We start from the raw sequence: 22,551 nt of genomic DNA, 5'->3' as shown, positions 1-22,551 counted from the left end.
AAAAAAAAAAAAAAAAAAAAAAAAAAAAAATGGCCTTCTCAACAAATGACACTGGGGCAATCAAACATCTATAGACAAGAAAAAAAAGAAAAAAAGAACCTGACCTAAAATTTACACCTATGTAAAAATTAACTAATTCAAAATGCATCATAGATTTAAATGTAAAATGTAAAACTCTAAAACATCTAGAAGAAATTTTACATAGAAGTTCTTTGGGACTAGGGCTTGGTGACTCCTTAAACGGTACCAAAAAGCGAGATCCATGAAAGGAAACATTGATATGTTGAACTTCACTAAAATTAAAAACTTTTGCTCTGCAAAAGAACCTGTGAAGAGGCTGAAAAGACAAGATTGGGAGAAAATATTTGAAAGCTAACTGACAAAGGTACTCATAGCTAGAATATGTATAAAACTGCATAAGAACATCTCAAAACTCAAAGAGTAAAAATGGATGGCAAATCACATATGAAAACATATTCAACATCATTAAGTACTCAGGAAATGCAAATTAAAACTATCATGAGATAAAATTACACACCTATTGAAACAATTAAAATAACGAATACCAAAGAAACTTGATCTCTGATATGTTGCTGGTAGGAATGTAGAACTGTAGGTATTCAAGAAAAAGGCTTGGCAGTTGCAGTGTCTTAGAAAACTAAACATAGAACCATTCACAAAAGACCACATATTGTACAATTCCATTTGTGTATAGGATGTTATGTGCAGAATAAACAAATGTACAGAGACAGAAAGTAGATCAGTGGTAGCCTGGAGCTCAGTGTGGGTGGGGAAACAGGAATTAACTACCTGTGAGTTCAGGGTTTCTTTCAGGTGAGATGAAAATGTTCTAAAATTTGATCGTAGCGATGGTTGCACAACTCTGAATATACTAAAAGTCATTGAATCATACACTTTAAATGGATAACTGTATGGTATATGAATTATATCTTAGTAAAGGTGTTTTTAAATTTGCACATTTTACTTAAATAGACATTCTAAAACAATCTACATGATTGCAAAGGGAATCCTCACCTCACTGGCCATAGTGAAGCTCATATTACAGGAATTCAGTTCTTAATTTGAAGAGATCGTCTTTTATGTCATCATTATGAAATAAATTATTTTCCTTTTTGTCTTTTTTTTTTTTCGTGACCGGCAACGGATCGCAACCCTCAGTGTCGCGCCCGTACCGGACCGGGACCGGCAACGGGATCGCAACCCCCGGTGCTGCACCCGCACCTCGCTCAGCCAGTGAGCGGAAACCGGTCTGTATGTGGGATCCGAACCCTCGGCGGGAGTGCTGCCGCGCTTCTCAAGCGGCTCACTGTAGCACTGCGCCACCGGGCCGGCCCGAAATAAATTATTTTGATGTTCTCAAAATAAACATACTCTTATCAGGGGCCGGCCCGGTGGCGCACTGCTACAGTGTGCCGCTTGGGAGCGCCGAGGGTTTGGATCCCACATACAGACCGGTTTCCGCTCACTGGCTGAGCGAGGTGCGGGTGCAGCACCGGGGGTTGCGATCCCGTTGCCGGTCCCGGTCCGGTACGGGCGCGACACTGAGGGTTGCGATCCGTTGCCGGACACAAAAAAAGACAAAAAAAAAAAAAAAAATACTCTTATCATAAAATCCAGCATCATTACTCCTAAGCATTTATCCCAGAGAAATGGAAATTTAAGTCCACACAAAAACCTATACACAAATGTTTGTTCACAGCAGCGCTATTTTTAATAGCTAAAATTGGAAACAATCCACATGTGGTTAGTGGGTGAATGTGCAGCCATATCATGGATTACTCAGCAATAAAAAGGAATGGACTGTTGATACAGTAACTGGGATGAATTTTGAACTATGCTGAGTGAAAGAGGCTAATCTTTGATTACATAATGTGTGATTCCATTTATATAAAATTCTGAAAGTGACAAAATTATTGAAATGGAACAGATTAGTGCTTTCCAGGAGATAGGAATGGAGGGTGAGGTGGGGAGGACAGGCACAACACTAAGGGGTAGTACAAGGAAACTCCGGGGTGCTGGAATGTTCTGTATCTTCTCTGTAGCAGTGGTTTCCCGAATCTGCACATGGGATAGCATCACACAGAACTACACACACACAAATGAGTGCGTGTAAAACTAGTGAACTCTGAATGAGCTCTGTGGATTGTCCAGTGTCAATTTCCTGGTTTTGACATTGTGCTATAGTTACCTAAGTGGTTACTATTAGGGGAAAATAGGACAAGGATACGTGGGACCTTTGTGTATTGTTTTGGCAACTCTGTGAACCTATAATTATTTCAAAATAGAAAGTTTAGGAATAAGAATTGGGACAGAAAGTAGAAATATTTATGTAGAAATAATATATGTCCAAATTATTTCTTTCCAAAAGTTATGCCAATTTAAGTTGTTACCTAAATTAGAGAGTATACCAATTCTCATCAGCATGAAGTATTTCCGTTAATTTGATTTACTTGTTTTATCTGTCTACTCTTATTTTGACCATCTGTTTCCTATACTGAAGATATTACAAGCTAGCTAAAATACTGGTAAATGGCTTAGAAGCCATGATTTGTTGGATGTTTATATAAATAAAACTTTAATTCAGAAAAAAAAAAACCTGTACACAGATGTTCATAGTAGCTTCATTCATAATAGCTAAAAATTGGTAACAGTCCTTCAATGGATGAATGGTTAAATAAATTTTAGAACCAGCATGTCAATTTCTATTAACTAACTATCAAAGCCTGCTTGGGATTATGCAGAATCTATTCATCAATTTGGAGGGAATTGACACCTTAATAATACTGGTTCTTCCAGTTCATGAACATGGTGTATCTTTCTTTTTATTTAGATTTTCTTTAATTTCCTTTTAGCAGTGCTTTGTAGTTTTCAGTATAGAGATTATGCTAAATCTTTGTTAAATATTCCAAAATATTTTTACACGGTTTTATGTGGAATTACTTTTTTTTTTTTTTTTTGTTTTTTTTTGTGACCAGTAAGGGGATCGCAACCCTTGGCTTGGTGTCACCCACAACGCGCTCAGCCTGTGAGCGCACCGGCCATCCCTATATAGTATCTGAACCCGCGGCGGGAGCGCTGCTGCGCTCCCAGCACCGCACTCTCCCAAGTGAGCCACGGAGTCAGCCCTATGTGGAATTACTTTAAATTTCATTTCCATTTATTTGCTGCTAAAATACAGATGTGCAATTAATTTTCCTATATTGACCTTTGTGGGAAAACACACACACACACAAGCAAAGTGCTTTTCCCTATAGTCTTAGCAACAACTATCAACACAGACGGACTTTTGTGACCAAATGTATGGAGATTTCTCCCCACCAACAAGCAAGTAACCAGTTCCCCAGCAGATACCAGCTGGGGGTCCTCCAATTGAATTCTGACACAGTCCATCTGGAGATAGTGACTGATCCCACAGGTTAAGGGCTCAGTCCCCAAGACTGTCCCCCCGCCCCACTTCTGATCCCAGTCATAAGCTACACGTTATTTTACCTGGGTTTCTGACCGACTGGCTATAAATTGAGGTTCCTGTAACCCCTCCTTGGGTTTGATTGACTTGCTGAGCAGGTCACAGAATTCAGGGAAACACATTTACGTGTTTATTATAAAGGATTTTTTAAAAAATTTTTTATTGAATCAAAATTGATTATACATATTTTTGGGGTTCAACATTAAGATATGTTGATCAAATCAATATTACTAGCATATATGTAGTTACAAATCATAATTATTCTTAATGACCTTTGTCCAATTTCTACCCATTCCCCTCTCCCTCCCCCTCCCGCCTCTAATTACCCTTATTATAAAGGATATTTTAAAGGATACAAATAAACAGCCAGATGAAAAGATAAAGAGGGAGAGGTCTGGCAGGATCCCAAGTTCAGGAGCTTGTGTCTCTGTGGAGTTGGGGTGTGCCACCCTCCCGGCATATAGAAGTGAAAACCCCCACGTGTTTGCTACCCAGAAGCTCTTGGATTTTTATGGAAGCTTTATTATATAGTCATGATTGATTAAACCATTGGCCTGTGGTGATCAACTCAACCTTCAGCCCCTTGCCCCTCGTGGGAGGTTGGGGGTTGGAATTGCCTTGGTCTTTCTGGTGACCAGCCCCCTTCCTGAAGCTACCTAAGGGCTGCCAGCCATCATTAGTATATGGAATGACTTATCACTTTGGAGGGTCTAAGGATGTTAGGAGTTGTGTAGACAAAGACAAAATATACATTTTCACAATATCACAACCTTATACTCTGAAACTTCAATAAACTCACATATTAGTTTTAGTAGTTTTTGTTCTTGTTGAGGTTGGTGATGCTTCCTTAGGAATTTTTTAAAAGTTAATTTTAGAATAGTTTTAGAATAACAGAAGAATTGCAAAGATAGCACAGAGAGTTCCTAGAAACGCCACATCCAGTTTTCCTGTTATAACATCTTATGTTAGTGGGGTACATTTGCCACAGTTAAGCAATGTTCATACATTATTATTAACCAAAGTCCATATTTTATTCCCATCTCCTTAGTTTTTACCTAATATCCCTTTTCTGTTACAAGATCCCATCCAGGATGCCATGTTATATTTAGTTGTCTTGTCCTGATAGGTTCCTCTTGGCTATGACAGTTTTTCAGACTGTCCTTGTTTTTGATGACCTGACAGTTTGGACGAGTACTGGACTGATATTTTTTAGAATATCTCTCAATTCGGATTTGTCTTATGTTTTTCTCCCGATGAGACCATGGTTATGGGTTTTTTGGGTGGAAGACCATGGAGGTGAGGTGCCATTGTCCTCACAACATATAAGGGCATAATTAACATGTAATTGTCAACAGTACTTTTCACCACTGACATTGACCTTGATCACTTGGATGAGGATAGTTTTTCCTTACAGTTTTCTTGAATAATCATTCCTATGAATAGGGACATTTCTTTATTCCAATATTTATGCTGGTTTTTTTGTTTTTTAAAACCATTGTCTGGAAACACAGGACAATGTTAAATTAAGTGTAATATTAGTTTTATGTTTTTTGTAGATGTACTTTTTTGGATTGAAGAAGTTCCTTTCTATTCCTGCTTTGCTCGGTTTTTAATGTAAGTGGATGTTGACTTTTTTGTCAAATGCTTTTGCGATACCCATGCAAATGACTGTATTGCTAGGGCTAGGGCTAACAGACCCCTCAAGTCCGTTGTACAGGCTAAGTCACAAACCCTTCACACGCAGGCCCACGAGCTAGGTAATAGGAAAAGATCCTGGGAGCTGTGAGTAAAAAATTAATAGGCTTTATTTGGAGCTAGGAGCAGCCGCTCTAGTGGCCTCCGGGAGCAGCCTGAGAAGTGGGGGTGGCGGCATGTATCAGAGCCATTAGTCCTTTATACTTAAGTCCATAACCCAGGACACCTGGATGCTGATACGCAATTACATTAGATAATAACCAAGGAACACCTGGGCGCACGTGGATATTTACATCAAGTGCTTGGCAAGATTCTGAACATCTGAGGGGCCCTGACCATTTTCCTATATTTTCCCAACAATGATCATATGGCTTTTCTCTTTTATTCTTTTAAACCCGGGGACAGCAAACTATTTCTGTAAAGGGTCAGATAGTAAATATTATTAGCTTACCAGAAAAGCAGCCATGGACAATACAAAAGATTATGGCTGTTTTCCAATACAACTTTGTTTACAAAGGCAAGCTGCAGGCCGACTTGTCCTGTGGGCCATAGTTTCCTGACCCCTATATTATTATCTGTTAAATCATGCTTCTTTTCCTAAGATAAACTATAATTGGTCAAGATGTATTATATTGTTTATGTATTGTTGTATTCAGTTTGCTAATGTATTATAAAGACTTTTTGTTCATGTCTGTAATTTTATTTTCTTAAATGGTTGACAAGTTTTCATGTCAGGTTTATGCTGGTTTCATAAAACAAGTTGGAAAGTATTCCTTTCTCCTCTGCTTTCTGGAAGTATTTACATAAAATTACTATCATTTCTTCTTTAAATGTTTGATAGAATTCACCAGTGGATTGTCTCAGCCTGGTGTTTTCTGTTTGGGGAGGTTTTTGGTAACAAAATCCATCTATTTCTTAACCGACATAGTTTAGTTTTATCTGTTTTTGAATTTGTATAAATCTAATCATATTGTGTTTCATTCCTTCCCTTCCTAGATGGGAGACTGCTTGTTAATAGAGGGTTTATTTGTATTTCTAGATTAACTGGTGTGACCAGATGTTTATTAGCAACGTTTTACACAGATAAGTCTTTGATGAGGGAAGGAAGGAAGGACATTAGCAACAAGCTATTTGTACTGAGTGAAAATACTTTGGGTTGTAATTGGTACATACAAAGTTTTTGTTGTGTAAAAGATCTTAGGTGGAAAGGCTAGCTCTGATTTTGAAAAGGAGAAAAAGGCAGCATCTAGCCGATGTTTCTTATTTTGAAGGTCTGCTCGGCATCTTTTGAACGCTCCTGGCAAGCTCGGGGGACTTCCCGCATTCTGCTCCCTGCTTTCCCAGCCTCTACACACACAGGCCCTATGCCATCCATCAGAGGCAGCCACGCTGGCCTTCCAGGGGGAAGGGAGCAGCAGGAGGAAGCTCTTGAACAATCTTTACTGATTTTCAACACATCACTTACCGTAAAACATAGACATAATATTTAAAAAAGCAAATGGGGGGGCCGGCCCGGTGGCGCACTGCTATAGTGTGCCGCTTGGGAAGCGCGGTGGCGCTCCCGCCAAGGGTTCGGATCCCACATACAGACCCGCTGCTCACTGGCTGAGCGAGGTGCGGGCGCAACACCGAGGGTTGCGATCCCGTTGCCGGTCCTGTTCCAGTACAGGCCTGACACTGAGGGTTGCGATCCGTTGCTGGTCACAAAAAAAGACAAAAAGGAAAAATAAATAAATAAAATAAAAATAAAAAAGCAAATGAGATGCTGTTTTTTGCTCTTAGATAACTTTTAGTTGAGAAATGTATTTGGTACTTGTGTGGTAAGGAATTTGACCTCATCCAAAGAGAGGTCTTGCCTTTGTCCTGGCTCCTGGGTGAACACTTGGAATTTTCCAAGTGACAGGAGTGTCTGTGTTACGGTGAGCCCCTCAGACCACATCTGGTAGCTTATGCTGTAACACACAGAAGGCTCACTTTAGCCAGGTGGGCAGTCATTCCATCAGACATGCCTACACAATGAAACTTCAGTAAAAACTGGAGCCTGAAGCTTGGGTGAGCGAGCTTCCCAGGTTGGCGACACTCCATGCGTGTTGTCACACTTCGATGTCACGAGGGTAGAGTGCACTGTGGATGATGGAAGCTTCCAGTTTGGAACCCTCGTAGACTCCTCTCTCTGTCTCTTCCTCTGGCTGTGGTGAAGGAAATAATCAAAATGAAGCAGGTTTCCCAAAACTCACTGCCTTGGGATAAGTTTCATGAACTCCATGTTGGCATCTTGTTCTTAAGATATACAACGTATGTGGTTAGAACTGCTGATTTATTAATTAATGTATAACCTGCTGGTTCCAAATAAGACGTTTAGATACTGTTAAGAATAGCTGAAGCATGAAGCTTTAGGCTGCACGCAGACGCTTTTTGTTTCCATGTCGTGATCAGTAACCGGTGACTGTGAGTCTTGTGTTCGGTGAGAAAAAGACACCTGTACTCGGAACTTCCCCTCCGTTTTGAAAGCTCCCTTTGAAGCTCCTTATGAAACATCCCTGCTTGCAGCAGGCTGCGGAGCCCTGTCCTCCTCCGCCGGCTTCTGCCTTCCTTTCCCAGACTGATCCTCAAGCGTGGCTTTTTTGTTTCTTTTTGTTTTTTTTTTTTTTTTTTTTTTTGGCATCTGGCTCAGGCTTGGCTTTCAGTAAACCTTTATACAATTATTTCTGCCTCAACAGCCGTGATTTCAGTCCACAGCTGCTTCTAATTTGTGTCCTTTTCCTGTAATAAATGTAACTGTGTGAGCATAATTGCTGTCATTGAGTTCTGTGAGTCTTTCTAGCAAATTATTGAACATGCGTGTGGCTTGGGGACACCCCTGAAACTGCGACTGTTTTTAGGAGTCTGGTCAGATGTGGCCAGGCTGGAGGACTGTGCCTTAACCTCACAGTTGGCAAACTCTGAATGGTACCCCAAGAAGTAATCATGCCTGGCCATCTGTTTCCACAAAACACCTTCCTTTTCTCTCTCGCTCCATTTTGCTCTCCCTCTTCCCTTTCTCCTCATCCCCCCTTTTACTTTTCTAGCTCTTTCTATACCCTTTTTTATTGATCCCTCACATCCACCAGTAATGCCCATGAGCCTTAGTTCACCTGAACAGGGACATTCAAGCATAAAAAGATCTCTGATTCAGAGAATGTACTATGAAATGTCTGCATGTGGCTATTGGGGTGCCAGAAGAAAGCAAAATGTCTTTAGATATTTACAGTAAACATTTCCTTCTGTAAGGGACCATAAAAATATGAAAACATCATCTGTAAAAACTGAACCCATTTAAAGGAAAAGCTTGTATTTGTTGAAGTATACTTCAGTAGATGCCCTCTGTAGGTGTTTGATCTCAGAAGTTTTAAATATGTACATTTCCTGTACAAACCTTACTTCAGTTTGGATCCTTGCTGTGAGATAAAGAATTGTTGTGTGATGGGAAAGGGAAACAAAATCCACACAACACATTCACTCTTTGACCTGCAGGTTATAGACAATTTGTGACATGAGCGACTCAGAAGGTGGGGAGACTCCCCAGCTTTCCACGCACACCTTAGCAGCACTCCAGGAATTTTATGCAGAGCAGAAGCAACGAATTGACCCAGAGGGTGACGATAAATACCACGTTGGAATCATAGAAGAGAACTGGGTAAGTAAATGCCCCCACGTCCCTCAGGAAGCACTGGCATGGAGCCTCTCCTGTGCCTTCATCTGTGTTTGTGCCCCATCTCATACCAAAATCTGTATCACCTGTCACACGGGCTGATCAGAGAGCAGTCTGTGAACATTGTAGGACAGTGTAAGTGCAGAATCTCCTGGTTCTGTCAGATGGAGGGACGATACATCCTTATGTCCAGCACAGACGTGTGCTTCGTTCTTAGGTAGAGATACACCCTATTGTTTTTATGGAGTCCAGTAATCCTGGTGGACAGCGAAAAAAACATTGCAGTAAATGGATGACTGAACTTTAATGTGTAATGAAAAACTGATGAGGAGGGCCGGCCCCGTGGCGCACTGGAGAGTGCGCCGCTTGGGAGCGCGGCGACGCTCCCGCTGAGGGTTCGGATCCCACGTGGAGACCAGTTCCCGCTCACTGGTTGAGTGCGGTGCGGGCGCAACACCGAGGGTTGCGATCCCGTTACCGGTCAGTAAAAAAAAGACAAAAAGGAAAAGAAAAAAAAAAAAACTGATGAGGAAATTTGTAAGGTATTTATAGTTTCTGGTGTAGAATATACATTATAATTGTATTCTTATAGCTCAAAACAAACAAAAAAATGAGCTGAGGTTGAGGGAACCTCCTAACATAAGTTGGAACCTAGAAATTTAAGTTTTTTGAGGGAGATCGTCAAGAAACAGGCAAGTTTGAAAGAGCAGTGTGAACATAAAGCTACCTATTGAAAACCATAGTTTTTTTTTTTTTTCCTTTTTGTCTTTTTTCGTGTCTGGCAATGGATCGCAACCCTCAGTGTCGCATCTGTACCGGACCGGGACTGGCAACGGGATCACAACCCTCAGTGTTGCACCTGCATCTCGCTCAGCCAGTGAGCGGGAACCGGTCTGTATGTGGGATCCGAACCCTTGGCGGGAGCACCGCCGCGCTCCCAAGCGGCGCACTATAGCAGTGCGCCACCAGGCCGGCCCAGGCAAGATTTGAAGTTTGTCAGTGACTACCCCTTGATACATCACTTTGCAACTGGAAGGAAGATTTTGTATGCTTATCTTTTTAAAACTTTTTTTTTAAACAGTCTTTTACATTTTGTGTCCTGTTTGGATTTCTGAGTTATATAAAAATTTCCTATTACCCTCTGTTTGAAACTGTGTGATAAAAAAAAAGTTTCTCTCCATTTATGCTACATATTCTGAAGTGTTTTTCTCACTGTTTGCCTTCTTTATGTATTTTTACCTTCTAGCTTGACGATTCTGTAGATAATATCTACAGAAAATTAAAGTACTGTGTTGTTTTTGAAGTGGTCTGTCTCTTCTTTTTTCCTTCTGCTTGATTTAAAAAATACTATGTGGGCCGGCCCGGTGGCGCACTGCTACAGTGCGCTGCTTGGGAAGTGCGGCGGCGCTCCCGCCGAGGGTTCAGATCCCACATACAGACCGGCCGCTCACTGGCTGAGCGAGGTGCAGGAGCAACACCAAGGGTTGCGATCCCGTTGCTGGTCCTGGTCCAGTACGGACGCGACACTGAGGGTTGCGATCCGTTGCCGGTCACGAAAAAAGACAAAAAGGAAAAAAAAAAAAAGAATTAACTACTTTTCTAATTTTGACACTTTGGTGTGTTTATAAAATTGAGGAAATCTCCCAGGAAGTAGAAAAAAATGACAATCCTATGAAGTATAGGAAAGAAAATATTAGAAAACTGGGGGGTAAACTCAGGAGGCTCAACATTCAGCTAATAGGAGTTCCAGAAAAGCAGAACAAAAAACAAAGAGGGAAGGAAATCTTCAAAGAATAATATTAGAAATTTCCCAGAGCCGAAGACTCACTAGGACACTTAATTATGACAATTGTGAAAATTCTGGATATGAGTGACAAAGGTCCTAGAACCTTCTAGAGGAAAAGCAGTTCATGTGCAACGTCTCAGGACTTCAAGTCACTGGCACTTTTCAACAGCTTTATTAGAAATTAGAAAAAAGTGGAGCAATGCCTTCAGTAATTGGAGTGGGAATTTTGTTCAGCCTTGAATTCTATACTCAGCTAAGCCATCAGTCAAGTGTGAGGATAAAATAAAAACATTTTAGACATGGCAGCCTCACAACATTTCCCTCCCAGGCACTTCTTTGGAGCTGCAGGACGATCTACTCCAGCAAATGAGAAGTAAACTAAGAAAGAAGAAGACGTGAGCTCCAGGGGACAGGAGATCCGAGGCGTGGAGCGGGAGAGGGCATCACCAGGATGGCGGGGCACAGAGCCCTGGTGTAACGGCTGTGTGCAGCCTGTGGAGCACTTGGTCCCTGTCATCTCAGGAGGATGGCCTGTTCCAGGACAGAGAGCTTCAGGGGAAAAAAATAATAGTGACGCAGGATCTGATATGTAGGAAATTGTATTGAAAAGCTCGTAGAGGATGTTGGGAGAATTGGGGATAAGTACAAAAGACACCGGGCACATGAAACAATCATGCATGTATTAGCTCTAGGAAAAACAAAAGAGCATGGCACTGGGAAGAGACACAATCACAGTATGTTACTCGTTACCCTTGGCTTGTTACTCGTTACTTGTTACTCGGCTCGTTACTCATTACTCAGCGCAGCAGTGAGCACTGAGGACTCAGTCGAACTGTCCACAGCTCAGGTTACCCTCATGGGGAGGGTGAAGGAAAGGGGAAGGGTGTGTGGGAGAGCAAAGTCCCCATCTATCATAACAAATCCATAATCTATAAAGTAGATTAATCAAGAGGTAGCACTTATTATTTAGAGATACAAGGGTAAATGGTCAAAGGAAGAGCCAAGAGTTGAAGATGTTGCTTCTGAGGGGTGGGGCTCAGTGGCCGGGCGACGTGGGATAGCAGACGGTCGGTCGTTCTTCACTGTGAGCCTGGGAGCCCTTTTGGCTTTGATTAGGAGTAGGAAATTTTATTTTTATGGAGTGACATGAGGAGAGTCAAAACACATCATTGTGCCCTGACATACGGTGTTGGAGTGAGGCCGGGGCCCCACTTGCTGCGCACGCCGGGCCCCTCCTCCAGCTGTCCTAAGCAAGAGACAGAGGTCAGAGCGTGGCATTTTTCTTGTAGCTAAGAATGGACAGATATAGACACAGACAGACAGACATGTAGACACAGACACAGAGACGTACAGATGGAGTCACAGAGACTTAGACACAAAGAGATAGACATGAATTCAGAGATACATATATCCAATTGTTTTTAGAAGCATCTTAAAACATGGACTTAGGAGTAAATATTCAATAAATACCATGCAGACATCCAGATGGGAAATATTTGAAACAATCCTGTTTTTCATTATATTCAGTAAATACCGATTTAAAGATTTGCTTGTATTTTCATTCCTACCATTTGTGATTTTGAATAAAACCTTATTCTAATTGTCGACATTTTGAAGGCTGTCTGGTTTTGGGTGATTTAGAGCCACTACACGTTAGTAACACCTTCCCGATAACCTTTTGAAAGGTCAAGTATAGTACAACAATGGATAAAGCATTGCCCTTGCTCTCAAGCAAACTATTCTTAGAAGCGCTGCTTGTTGTGGTGTGTGCTATGGGAACAAGAAGCAAGGACTCCTCACCCAGATTGTTGAGGAAAGCCGCCCAGAGAAAGTGACAGGTGTGAACTAAGTCCTGGAGTATCCTAGATTTGGAAAAAACTTCAGTCCTCATTCTCCATACACAAAAATAAAGTCCAGATGGATTAAAGAGCTAAGCATAAAAATAATAATAGCATTAAAAGAAAATATAGGGTAGTTTATGATCTAAGGTAGGAAAACAAGTCACAAAGCTAAGGAGTCATAAACGAGAAGACTGATGAAACTGACAGTATAAAATTAGAAACTTATTGATACCAGAAGGTACCATAAACAAGGTTCAGAAACCAGAGAAAGCCAAGGAGAAAGTATCTGTTTCATGCATGAGAGCAAAGGAGGAACATCCAGGTGTCTGTGCCCACCACCAAACATTCCAGGAAACACACTGCAGGCAGAGCCAGGTCTCTTGTTGCCACAGGAGAGACTCGGACTGTGCGCTGAGGGAAGCCCGCAGGACAATGCAGGCGAGGGTGACAGGAAATGGTCTTGTGAATCGGGCTTATGTTAGGTGTTGGGCAGGTTCTGTCAGAAAGCCAGGCAATTCTGTGACTGGGCGTCTTAATTGTCATCTAGGAGGCAGGAGGAATTGAATGGAACAAAAGCTGTCATTGGTAAAGCACCAGCAGGCCCTCATGTTAGCTGGGAAAGGGGGACACTTGGTCATTTTTGCGATTAGCACAGTGTTCTGGTTTTATCTGTGCTCAGACGTGATCATGGAGAGCTCATATTTTTGGCTTGCTCCATCACAGTCAGGAATAACTCTAATATTGGTGTTTCCTGAAATAGTTTCTGCTACGTAGAAAACACCTGGGCCTTGGTACTAGTTGTAAGCTAGGTTTGCATGACATCTGGCATTTTTCTTTTTCATAGACTATATAAAGAATTTTTACAAATCAATGAGAAAACAAACAACCCAACAAAAAGATAGGGAAGGCTAGGAACAACAATTCACAAAAGAAGAAATAAAAATGAATCATTAGGGCTGGCCCGGTGGCGCACTGCTACAGTGCGCCGCTTGGGAAGTGCGGCGGCGCTCCCGCCGAGGGTTCGGATCCCACGTACAGACTGGCCGCTCACTGGCTGAGCGAGGTGCGGGAGCAACACCGAGGGTTGCGATCCGTTGCCGGTCACGAAAAAAGAAAAAAAGACAAAAAAAAAAAAAAAAAGAATCATTAAACACATCAAAAGATGCTCGACTACACCAATAGGAAATGCAAATTAAAACAGTAAAACTTTTTTGGTAGTAATTTAGATTGGTCCAGCCTTTTTGGAGAGCAATTTGGGCAATATCTACCAAAATATTAAATGCGTATACCCTTCAAGTGCATATATGGAATTCCATAAGCATATGTACACAAATAGGAATATAAAGGATATTCATTATAGCATGTTTGTAATACTGAAAACTGGAAAATCCTAAATCACTGTCAAAGGAGAATAATTAAATTCTGCAATAACAAAAAAAAAGGTCAAGTGTAAAGTTTCTTAATTTTATTTAATAAAGCTCAGCTGTGATGTCTTTCAAAAGTAGGTTACAAGGTAAGTCTGAAGGTGCATCTACTTGTTTGGTATGTATCTACTAAGTGAGATTTAAAAAAAAATATTACTTAGGCTTTCTGATTCAAGATGGTGGACTGGCCATATGACTTAGCACTTTTCCTTCCCATTGAATAAATTGTAAAGATGTCTAAAAAATTATTACAATACTAGAAAACAATGAAGGAAGAAAGGATGCCAAGGACTAACCAGAAATTTTGAGAGATTTCTGGAAGAAAGAAAGATGTTTGAGGGAACAGAGAAAACTGCCAGCCCGGGTGAGAGCTGCGGCAAAGACGAGAGCCTTTCTTCCAGTGGAGAACCACAGAGACTCTGGGTTCCAAACTCAGAGCCTGTGAGCAGAAGGGTAAAAGTGGCGCAGGGCCGATTTCTGTGGGGTTAATTAAAGGGTTAACATAGTTGGGCCAGTTGGTGTCTTTCCCTTGTAATCATATCCAGAAGTCAAACAGCATCTGAGGTTCTCGCCTGCAGGCTGAATCCCAGAGGATTTCTCACTAAACAGCGGAGAATCTGCTTTGGGAATGCCCTAATTAGGGTAGAAAAGCCTGAAAGAGACACAGAACAGAATAGAATATAACTCCAGGTGCCACCATAGACAAAGAAAAAGGAAAAAAGAACTCTATTCAGGAGGGAAGTATGCTAAAGTCATCCATACTCAGAGTAAAACTCTCCTTATTTGAGCAGATTTCAGCTTTGTGGGGAAGTAATTCACACACCATACAGTTCACCCTTTTAAAGTATTCAGTGGTTTTTAGTCTATTCACAGGTAGGTGCAACTATCAACATAGTCAGTTTTAGAACATTTTCATTGCCTGAAAAAGAAACCCTATACCCTTCAGCTGTCACCTCCTAATTCCCCTGTTTCCTAGCCCCGGGCAACCACTCATCTACTTTCTGGCTCTATAGATTTGCATGTTTTAGAGATTTCATATAAATGGCATCATATAATATGTGGCCTTTTGTGTCTGATTTCTTTCACTTAGCATATGTTTCCAAGGTTCATCCATGTTGTAACATGTTATCAGTACCTTATTCCTTTTTAGGGCCAAATAATATTTTATTGTATGGATAGACCATATTTTGTCTATTTATTCATCAGTTGATGGGCATTTGGGTTGTTTCCACACTGGGGGCAGATTTTTAAAAAAGAGAATCCCCAGTGTGCGTGCCCCATGCACTGGCCTGCTCCGCCCTGCTGTTCAGGGCAGAGAGGCCTGTCAGAGAAATGGGCCTCCGTGACGGGGGTGGACACCAAGCTACTTTCCCATCGAAATTGTCTCATCCTTAATCTAAGAATATGAATAGATAATTAAGGATCACTAGAAATTTAAAGAAAATCATCAATCAGCATGAAACAGAGGAGGGAGATGAAAACAACTTACCCTGAGGGAAAAACAAGGAATCCAGGAAACCTGCACAAGGTAAAGATGAGGCCATGGAAAAGGAACATAGTCTCGTAGTGCATCCCTGTGGTGTCGTTTAACACATTCTTCCATCCTCTGTGTGTGTTGTAATTCTGTTTACTGGTTGTTGAATCTAGAAGCTTAATCAGGTTCAGATTCAGTTTTTTGGGCAAGACTCATACAAAGGTGGGGTTTGTTCTTCCATTAGAAGTATTGACTGGTTGTCTCCTGTGATGTTAGCAGCCATTGAGACTCAATGCCTAGATCCCTTTAATGCATTAGGGGCTTATATTAATTTAAAATAATTTCAAAGAAAAATTAATTTTCAAAAGAAAAAGAAAAAAATTTAAATGTATGCTAATTGGTATAGTAGGTATAAATTAAAAGAACTAAGTTTATGCCAATTCTGAAATGCCATCCACCCATTCCTCTGTTACAGCAGTTGAGCCAGTTCTGGTACAGTGAGGAAACTGCTTTGCAACTTGCACAGGAAGCCATTGCAGCTGCAGGAAAAGGTGGCAGGTGAGATTCCAATTTTTTTTCTCTTTTTTGTCTTCTAATCTAAGGTAATATTTTGAATGTTCCTCTTAGATGAGGGATGGTTTGTAAGAAGGCTGAACTATAACCTGCAAACTATTGTAGGTCATGGTTTGCAACACATGACAGATTAAGAACTTTGTCAACACTGATTTCGGGGATGCAGAAATCTATTCTTTGTAGGATGTCTCATCACTGTTTTTTATCTTACCATTTTCTAACCTGTTTCTTACCTTTATACTTTTAGAGTTTGCTTTAAAAGAAAAAATCTTAATGTTTGACCTTTCTGAAGTTTTAAGAATATAGGTTTTCTTTTTTGTTAATTTGTTTTCTGTTTTTATCAAAACGTTACATGCATATAAAGAATCAAATGGTACAAAAAGGCTTATTCAAAAAACATCCATTACTGATTTCTCCCATACCTGCCCCCTACTTTCAGCTCCCTTTCAATTGATTCTTTTGATATTTACAATCAGATTTCTAAATAACATGTTTATCCTGGGCTTAGGAAGGGCAAACATAAATAAATAAACAACATGTTTATATTGCCACTTCTTGATTGGTCACCTTTAGACATTACTTTTTGACTCCTCACGGTAGATAGTGACGAGTGGGTGCTTTCCTGCTCTGCGGCTGCTATGTAACACACATGCTTTCCGTCCACGCTCACAACAGAACTATGGCCCAATTTTGGTTAGAACAGGGTTTATATTGTTATGACTACATAAGTGCTCTTTCAAATTAATTAATTATTTTTTACCTAAGTGTTCTTTACATTTGGGTTTTTCCCTTTTCCTTTCCTGCACAACTTTTCATTTTCCCTGAAGAAAAGAATTCTCTTATTTTTTATGCATTCTATGTTCATACCACTAATTAACCCCCAAATTCTCTGATTCTTTTAGCAATAAGTTGAAACATATTTCAGCTTCTTAGAAGAGCTTACGCCAAGGGCTTTGCAACCTGTTCCAGTCTGGACTGGTTGCTTTCTAGTTTTGTTACAGCTCTTATCCTGGTATCCCCCTTTGCCATCATGCTGGAGTCCTTTTACCTCTCATTTGTTCTAGATTCCCTGTTTCCTGTACCCCGATTCTTAGTTTACAACCTTATCTTGGTGGAGTACATGGGAGGGAAATCTTTAGAACCTTTCGTGTCTGAAACATTTTTGAATGTGATAGTTTTGTTGGATATCTAATTCCAGGTTTCAAAGACCTTGCTCCATTGTCTACAAGCTTCCGTAGGTACTTTTGAGAAGTCCAGTGCCATTCTGATTTCTTGTAGGAAGCCTGTTTGTGCTATCCCTGCCAACTGCAAGTTTAGGGTTTTCTCTTAATCCCCAGTGTTCAGTGTGTCCTGGTGCAGAGCCTTCATCTGTTGTACTGGGAGCTCTTTCATCGTCATAACTCATGTCCTTCAGATTGGGGAATATATTAAATTATTTCTTTGATTTCCTCCGCACTGTTTTTTTTTCTTTTTTTCTCTCTGTTTCTCTTTTTCGGAAATCTGTTATTTGAATGTTGTACCTGATCTAATTTTCTTTTTCTATCTGTTGTCTTCTTATCCTACTTTCTGGGAGAATTCCTTAACTTTATCTTCTAAACTTTCTACTAAGTTTACCGTATCTGCTACTTTACTTGTAATTTTCTATAGCTCTTATTTTGGTCTCTAAATATTCCTTTATTATTGTATCTTGTTTATCCTTCTGCGGATATTAGTTATAGGGTTTTTTAAAAAGTTTTCTTCTCCCTGAATATCCTGTTTATTCCAAAATGCTTTTTCTGTTTATTTAATATTAGATGTTTATCTAATATTAGATGCTTTCCTTGAATATCTGTTGACACCTGGCAGTCTTTTCATATTTAAGGGTGGGACACTCAACAGCTGGAGTCTTTGACACCTGGGTGACCTTGTCTACTTTGGTACCTAAAGTTGGAGGATGTGGGTGAGCCATCTCCTAGGGAATCCCCAGTGTTAATGTGTCCAGGTCTTTTCTTGAGGGCTGGTTGGAGGTCCAGGGAAGATTCTCCTAATTCCTACCTGGAAATTATGCATCTAGTTGACATCACCCTTGGAGGAACATATTGAACAAAGGCTGGAAATCTCAACATCCAGCGGGGTTAACTTAATCTTCCTAATTTCCACATGGTCCCTCATCATCAGTGGGGCCTGGCATCCCCATTCTGAGCATCCCCAATCCAGAGAACATTCCTCCAGTTTTTTGCCACAGTTGTGGAGGGGCAGACACCTCAAGGCTGGGGATATAGAAGCGAATTCTGGGAATGAATTATTTCTTAAGTAGACCCTCTGACAGATCCTGCGTTTAGCCCCACCTTCACCCCTACTTCTTGAGTTTCCTGGTTCTGCAGCCCTGGGGATACTGTGGTGTGACCCAGGGGCTCCTCAGCTTCCCTGGCTGCCAGTGCAGGCTTGGCTTCTTGGATCTGCTGAGCCGTCATCTCCCGCTCACTTGCTTTCGGCTTGTTGGTGTGGTCTCTAGTCTCCTCTCATACTCCGCTTGCTCTTGGAGGTTTATGCATAAGCAACGAAACAAAACGAGATTTTACTCTTGTTTTTTTTAGTGGGCTTTCATGAGGGAGAAAATCTAAATGAATGTAAAGTCAAAATTTTAAAGGTGAATAATAACAGGTAGCATTTATTGGGTGCTTACTGTATGCTCTCTCCTATCATGCTTTACTAGGGACATCTCATTCTGTGCTCACATCCCTGTGAGGTATTTACTCCATTTAAAGACAGACACTGAGGCCAGAGAGTTTCCGTCACTTGCAGGTCCCTCAGCAGGAAGCGGCGGGGCTGGGTTTCCACACGGCCCTCCGATCCCACCGCTGCCTGGCCTTCCCACGACCTGCCGCGCCGACCCACCCACCCCTCTGCTCGCACTCCTTCTTGCATCTTGGTCCACTGTCCTGCCTAAGAGATTCCTGTAGAATTCCTCAGTGAAGGCCTGCTGGAGGCAAACTCTCAGATTTTGTTTTTCTGAAATACCTTTATTTCACCTTCATTCTCAGAAGATATATTTTCACTGTGTGCATGTAACCCTCAGTTGCTGCTTGCTGTCCTTCTGTGCAGTGAAGATGTAGTCCCGCTGTCCTTGGGCTCTTTCTCCCCTCCCCTGCCAGAACACACAGACTTCCTGTAGAGGCATTACGTGACCTCACCAGGCTCTAATCTCCACTGCAAATGTATTTGGGCAGAGAAGCCTTTTTAGCCTGGCATGGATAATACCTAACTAGGACAGGGAACAGTGTCTCTGTTAAGAGGTGCATCTCACATTTTTAAAGCTGAGTTTAATTTTCAAATTAAGGTCTTGAATGACAATATATGCACATAATAAAAATCCAAAAGTTACAAAGGGAACTGAGAGGAAAGGTCAGTCTCTCTTCCCCACTGTCTTTGGGTCCCCCAGGCCTCTCCCACGAGGCAGCCGTGGCCACTGGCTCTTGCGCATCTTCCAGAGGTCGCCTGTACATCTATAAGCAAGTCTTCCTACATGCATGAAAGCATATTTTACACTCTTCCGATCTTGGAGATCATTTCTTATCAACATACAGAGAGCTGCTTCAGTCTTTTATAAAATGGCTACAAAACATTCCATTGTAACAGAAGTACTATAGTCAACCCAATCTGGTTTTAAAAGTTAACTCTAAGAACACTACTTATTCATAAACTGTGGACTGCTTGTAAATGAAATAGATTCTTATAATTTTCTTACATAAAAAAGAAGCAGAAATTCAAAGTAGCATGTCTGCAGTGAGACCTCGTCTTAATGTATCTTTTTGGAAAATGAGTTATTTAGGGTGTTTCTCTCAAGATCATGAATATTACAAATGACTTCAAAATATTTAGTTGGGGCTAGAAGTATTTGAAATAAATATTAAAGGTCCAATATGAAAATAATAGGTAAATTTAGGCCTTGGGCTAACTACATCTAACTTTTGTCATAATATGTTCCTGATGTTTTACATTTTTATCCTTTCATACCTCAAAATTATGAGTTATGGATTTTTAAATAACACATTCCTTAAAAATGAGCCAGTATAAAGATTTTTTCTCAAAATTTACTGTTACATTAGTTTGCACTATTATTTTCTTTAAGAAAATCGGAACATAAGGACCTATATTTTTTAGTGAAGTAGTTGTAATTTAATACCATAAGCTATCCGTTAAAGATCTTTCACGAGTGTGTTCATTTTGTATTCTAGAATAGCATGTGTGAGTGCCCCCAGTGTTTACCAGAAACTCAGAGAGCTGCACAGAGAAGATTTTTCTGTACACATCTTTGAATATGACACAAGATTTGCCATGTATGGAGAGGAGTTTATCTTCTATGATTACAATAATCCATTGGATTTACCCGAAAAAATTGCTGCACACAGTTTTGACATCGTAATAGCAGATCCTCCCTATCTTTCTGAGGAATGTCTCAGAAAAATGTCAGAAACCATCAAGTACCTGACTCAGGGCAAGATTCTGCTGTGCACAGGTAGGTGCCATGTTTCAAGTGTCACGAAAGCCATTGACAGTGGATCTCAAGAAACTTAGGTTTTAAGAGTTGGAAGAGGTCTTAGAATTCAAATCATAAATCTGCCGCTTACTGTGTGACCTTAAAGAGGTTATTTAACCTCTCTGTGCCCCAGTTTCCTTATCTGTAAACTAGGACTGATAATACCACATGCCTTTAAGGGTCCTTGAGAATTAAGTGACACCGTACACATAAAGTGCTTAACACAGGTCCAGCATATAGTGAAAGCTCAATATTAGCTTTATTAGCTGCTATTTTTACTTCCATCCTTATTCTTGGAAGTAGTAGTATTTGATCCAGCCTCTACACTTTTTTTTTTGTCTTTTTGTCTTTTTCCGTGTCCGGCAACGGATCGCAACCCTCAGTGTTGCCCCCGTACCGGACCGGGGACCGGCAACGGGATCACAACCCTTGGCGTTGCTCCCGCGCCTCGCTCAGCCAGTGAGCGGGAACCGGTCTGTATGTGGGATCCAAACCCTCGGGCGGGAGCGCCGCCGCGCTTCCCAAGCGGCGCACTATCCAGTGCGCCACCGGGCCGGCCCTAGCCTCTACACTTGATAAAAGAGAAATATGGAATCTGTAGAGCCTAAGGATACAGATACAGGCACTAGATTAGGTCCATTAGAGCTTTCTCACTGGTGAAGTTGGTGGATATAGTTAAATTTGATATTGTAGAATATGAGAACTAAAACGTTACCTACTGGTGTCACTTCCAGGCACCCCTGGTGTCCAGGCCTTGGGTGCTATTTCCAGGTCCAAACCCAGCCCCTCAGCTGCTTCTGCCCTGAGCACCCTGCTGGAACCTTGGAGCTGCAGGGCGTCTGTTTCTCTTTGGTGCTGTGGAATTGCTCATTTGGTTAAGAATGCCACTCTTTGTTCATACAAATACAATTTACTTAAATACACCTCTGACCTCATGGAGTATACATTTTAGTTTTAGGAGATAGGTTAAAAAAAAAACAACAAAACAGACCAAAGATATTAAGTACTAATTCTGATAAGTGTAATGAAAGAGAGAGAGGCGGGCTGGTACAGGTCGCCTTGGGTGGGCCAGGTCTCTTGGATTAGCGGGTTTCAGCAGAGCCTGGTGGGGACAGAGGCATAGGCAGGAGGCCTCCTGTGAAAGGGACGTGGAGGCAGCAGGGGCGAGTGTGGAGGAGGTGGCAAAAGGTGGATCGGGGGCGTCCATCCAGAGCAGGCATTACCCAGAGAGAGATGCTTGACTCAATGTCAGGAAACCCTAGTTTTTAGTAATTACTTTTGCTTTCCTTATGTTCCTTTGTGGGATATAGATTACTTCTAAATTTCTAAGTGTTGCAGCTTTGCAGAGGTAGGAAAATTATTTATTAAGTGAAAAAGAAGTGGAAAAAAGCAGGCAATTTTTTGAAATGTTAGAGAAGGTGAAAGGGAATATAAAGGATGGACATCCCCCGGACGACGGTATTTGTTGAGTAGTTTTGTCAACTAATTGCGCCCGTACCCTAGTCTGGAATCCCCTCCACTGCTCACGATGGGCCCCGAGCTCTGGGTTGGTACTTCATGCTTTGGATTCCCTTGATCTGATCTCTTCAGGTGCCGTCATGGAAGAACAGGCAGCCAAGCTCCTTGGAGTGAAGAGGTGCAAGTTTACCCCCCAGCACACCCGTCACCTGGCCAACGAATTTTGCTGTTACGTGAATTATGATTCTGGGCTAGACTGTGGAATCACAATATAGTAAAGGACCCTGTGTGGCATTTCCTTTTAATTTTCTTAGTAGATTGAAAAGTTTTAACCTTCTCCCCTCCCTCTGCAAACTGGGGCTGTCCCTGGCCTAATTTTCAAAATAACGGACAAAATAACCTCTCATTATTGTTTTCCTTAATGAGGGCGTCCCCTGCAGATCTGAATCCATGAAATTAGAGTTGAAGAAATTTTAGAACCTGTGTAACCCAGTCTCCTCATTTAATGTATGTAAAAACCAGAAGACCAAACAAACAGCTTAGTAGCTTGCCCAAGGCCTCCTGAAATAGACAGGACTTGCGAGGGGCCCCCGATCTGCTTCG

The 22,551-nt window shown here is 41.3% G+C and overlaps 1 protein-coding gene and 1 long non-coding RNA gene across 3 annotated transcripts in view; one reads left to right on the top strand and one right to left on the bottom strand.

Moving 5' to 3' along the window:
• Positions 1-22,551, top strand: part of N6AMT2 (N-6 adenine-specific DNA methyltransferase 2 (putative)) — a 37,143-nt gene extending 14,592 nt beyond the window's left edge. Inside the window, exons 3-7 of one of the 2 annotated variants that reach the window (XM_008573660.1) lie at positions 5,044-5,101; positions 8,696-8,858; positions 15,874-15,956; positions 20,189-20,469; positions 22,081-22,551. In XM_008573660.1, coding sequence (XP_008571882.1) covers positions 8,715-8,858; positions 15,874-15,956; positions 20,189-20,469; positions 22,081-22,223 — 651 coding nt within the window. In that variant the 5' untranslated portion in view covers positions 5,044-5,101; positions 8,696-8,714 and the 3' untranslated portion in view covers positions 22,224-22,551. The remainder of the gene's footprint in view (positions 1-5,043; positions 5,102-8,695; positions 8,859-15,873; positions 15,957-20,188; positions 20,470-22,080) is intronic. The other variant, XM_008573659.1, reaches the window with a different exon arrangement.
• LOC103591245 lies at positions 13,951-15,866 on the bottom strand. Its single transcript, XR_550558.1, has 2 exons — positions 15,414-15,866; positions 13,951-14,576 (listed from the first exon to the last, which is right to left on the bottom strand). It is a non-coding gene; the product is annotated as an uncharacterized LOC103591245 (long non-coding RNA).

This window comes from Galeopterus variegatus, unplaced genomic scaffold (genome assembly GCF_000696425.1).
Source record: "Galeopterus variegatus unplaced genomic scaffold, G_variegatus-3.0.2 Scaffold948, whole genome shotgun sequence".
Taxonomy (NCBI): Eukaryota; Metazoa; Chordata; class Mammalia; order Dermoptera; family Cynocephalidae; genus Galeopterus; species Galeopterus variegatus.
Note: the sequence above shows the minus strand (reverse complement) of the source record. Positions and strands in the feature narration are given on the sequence as shown.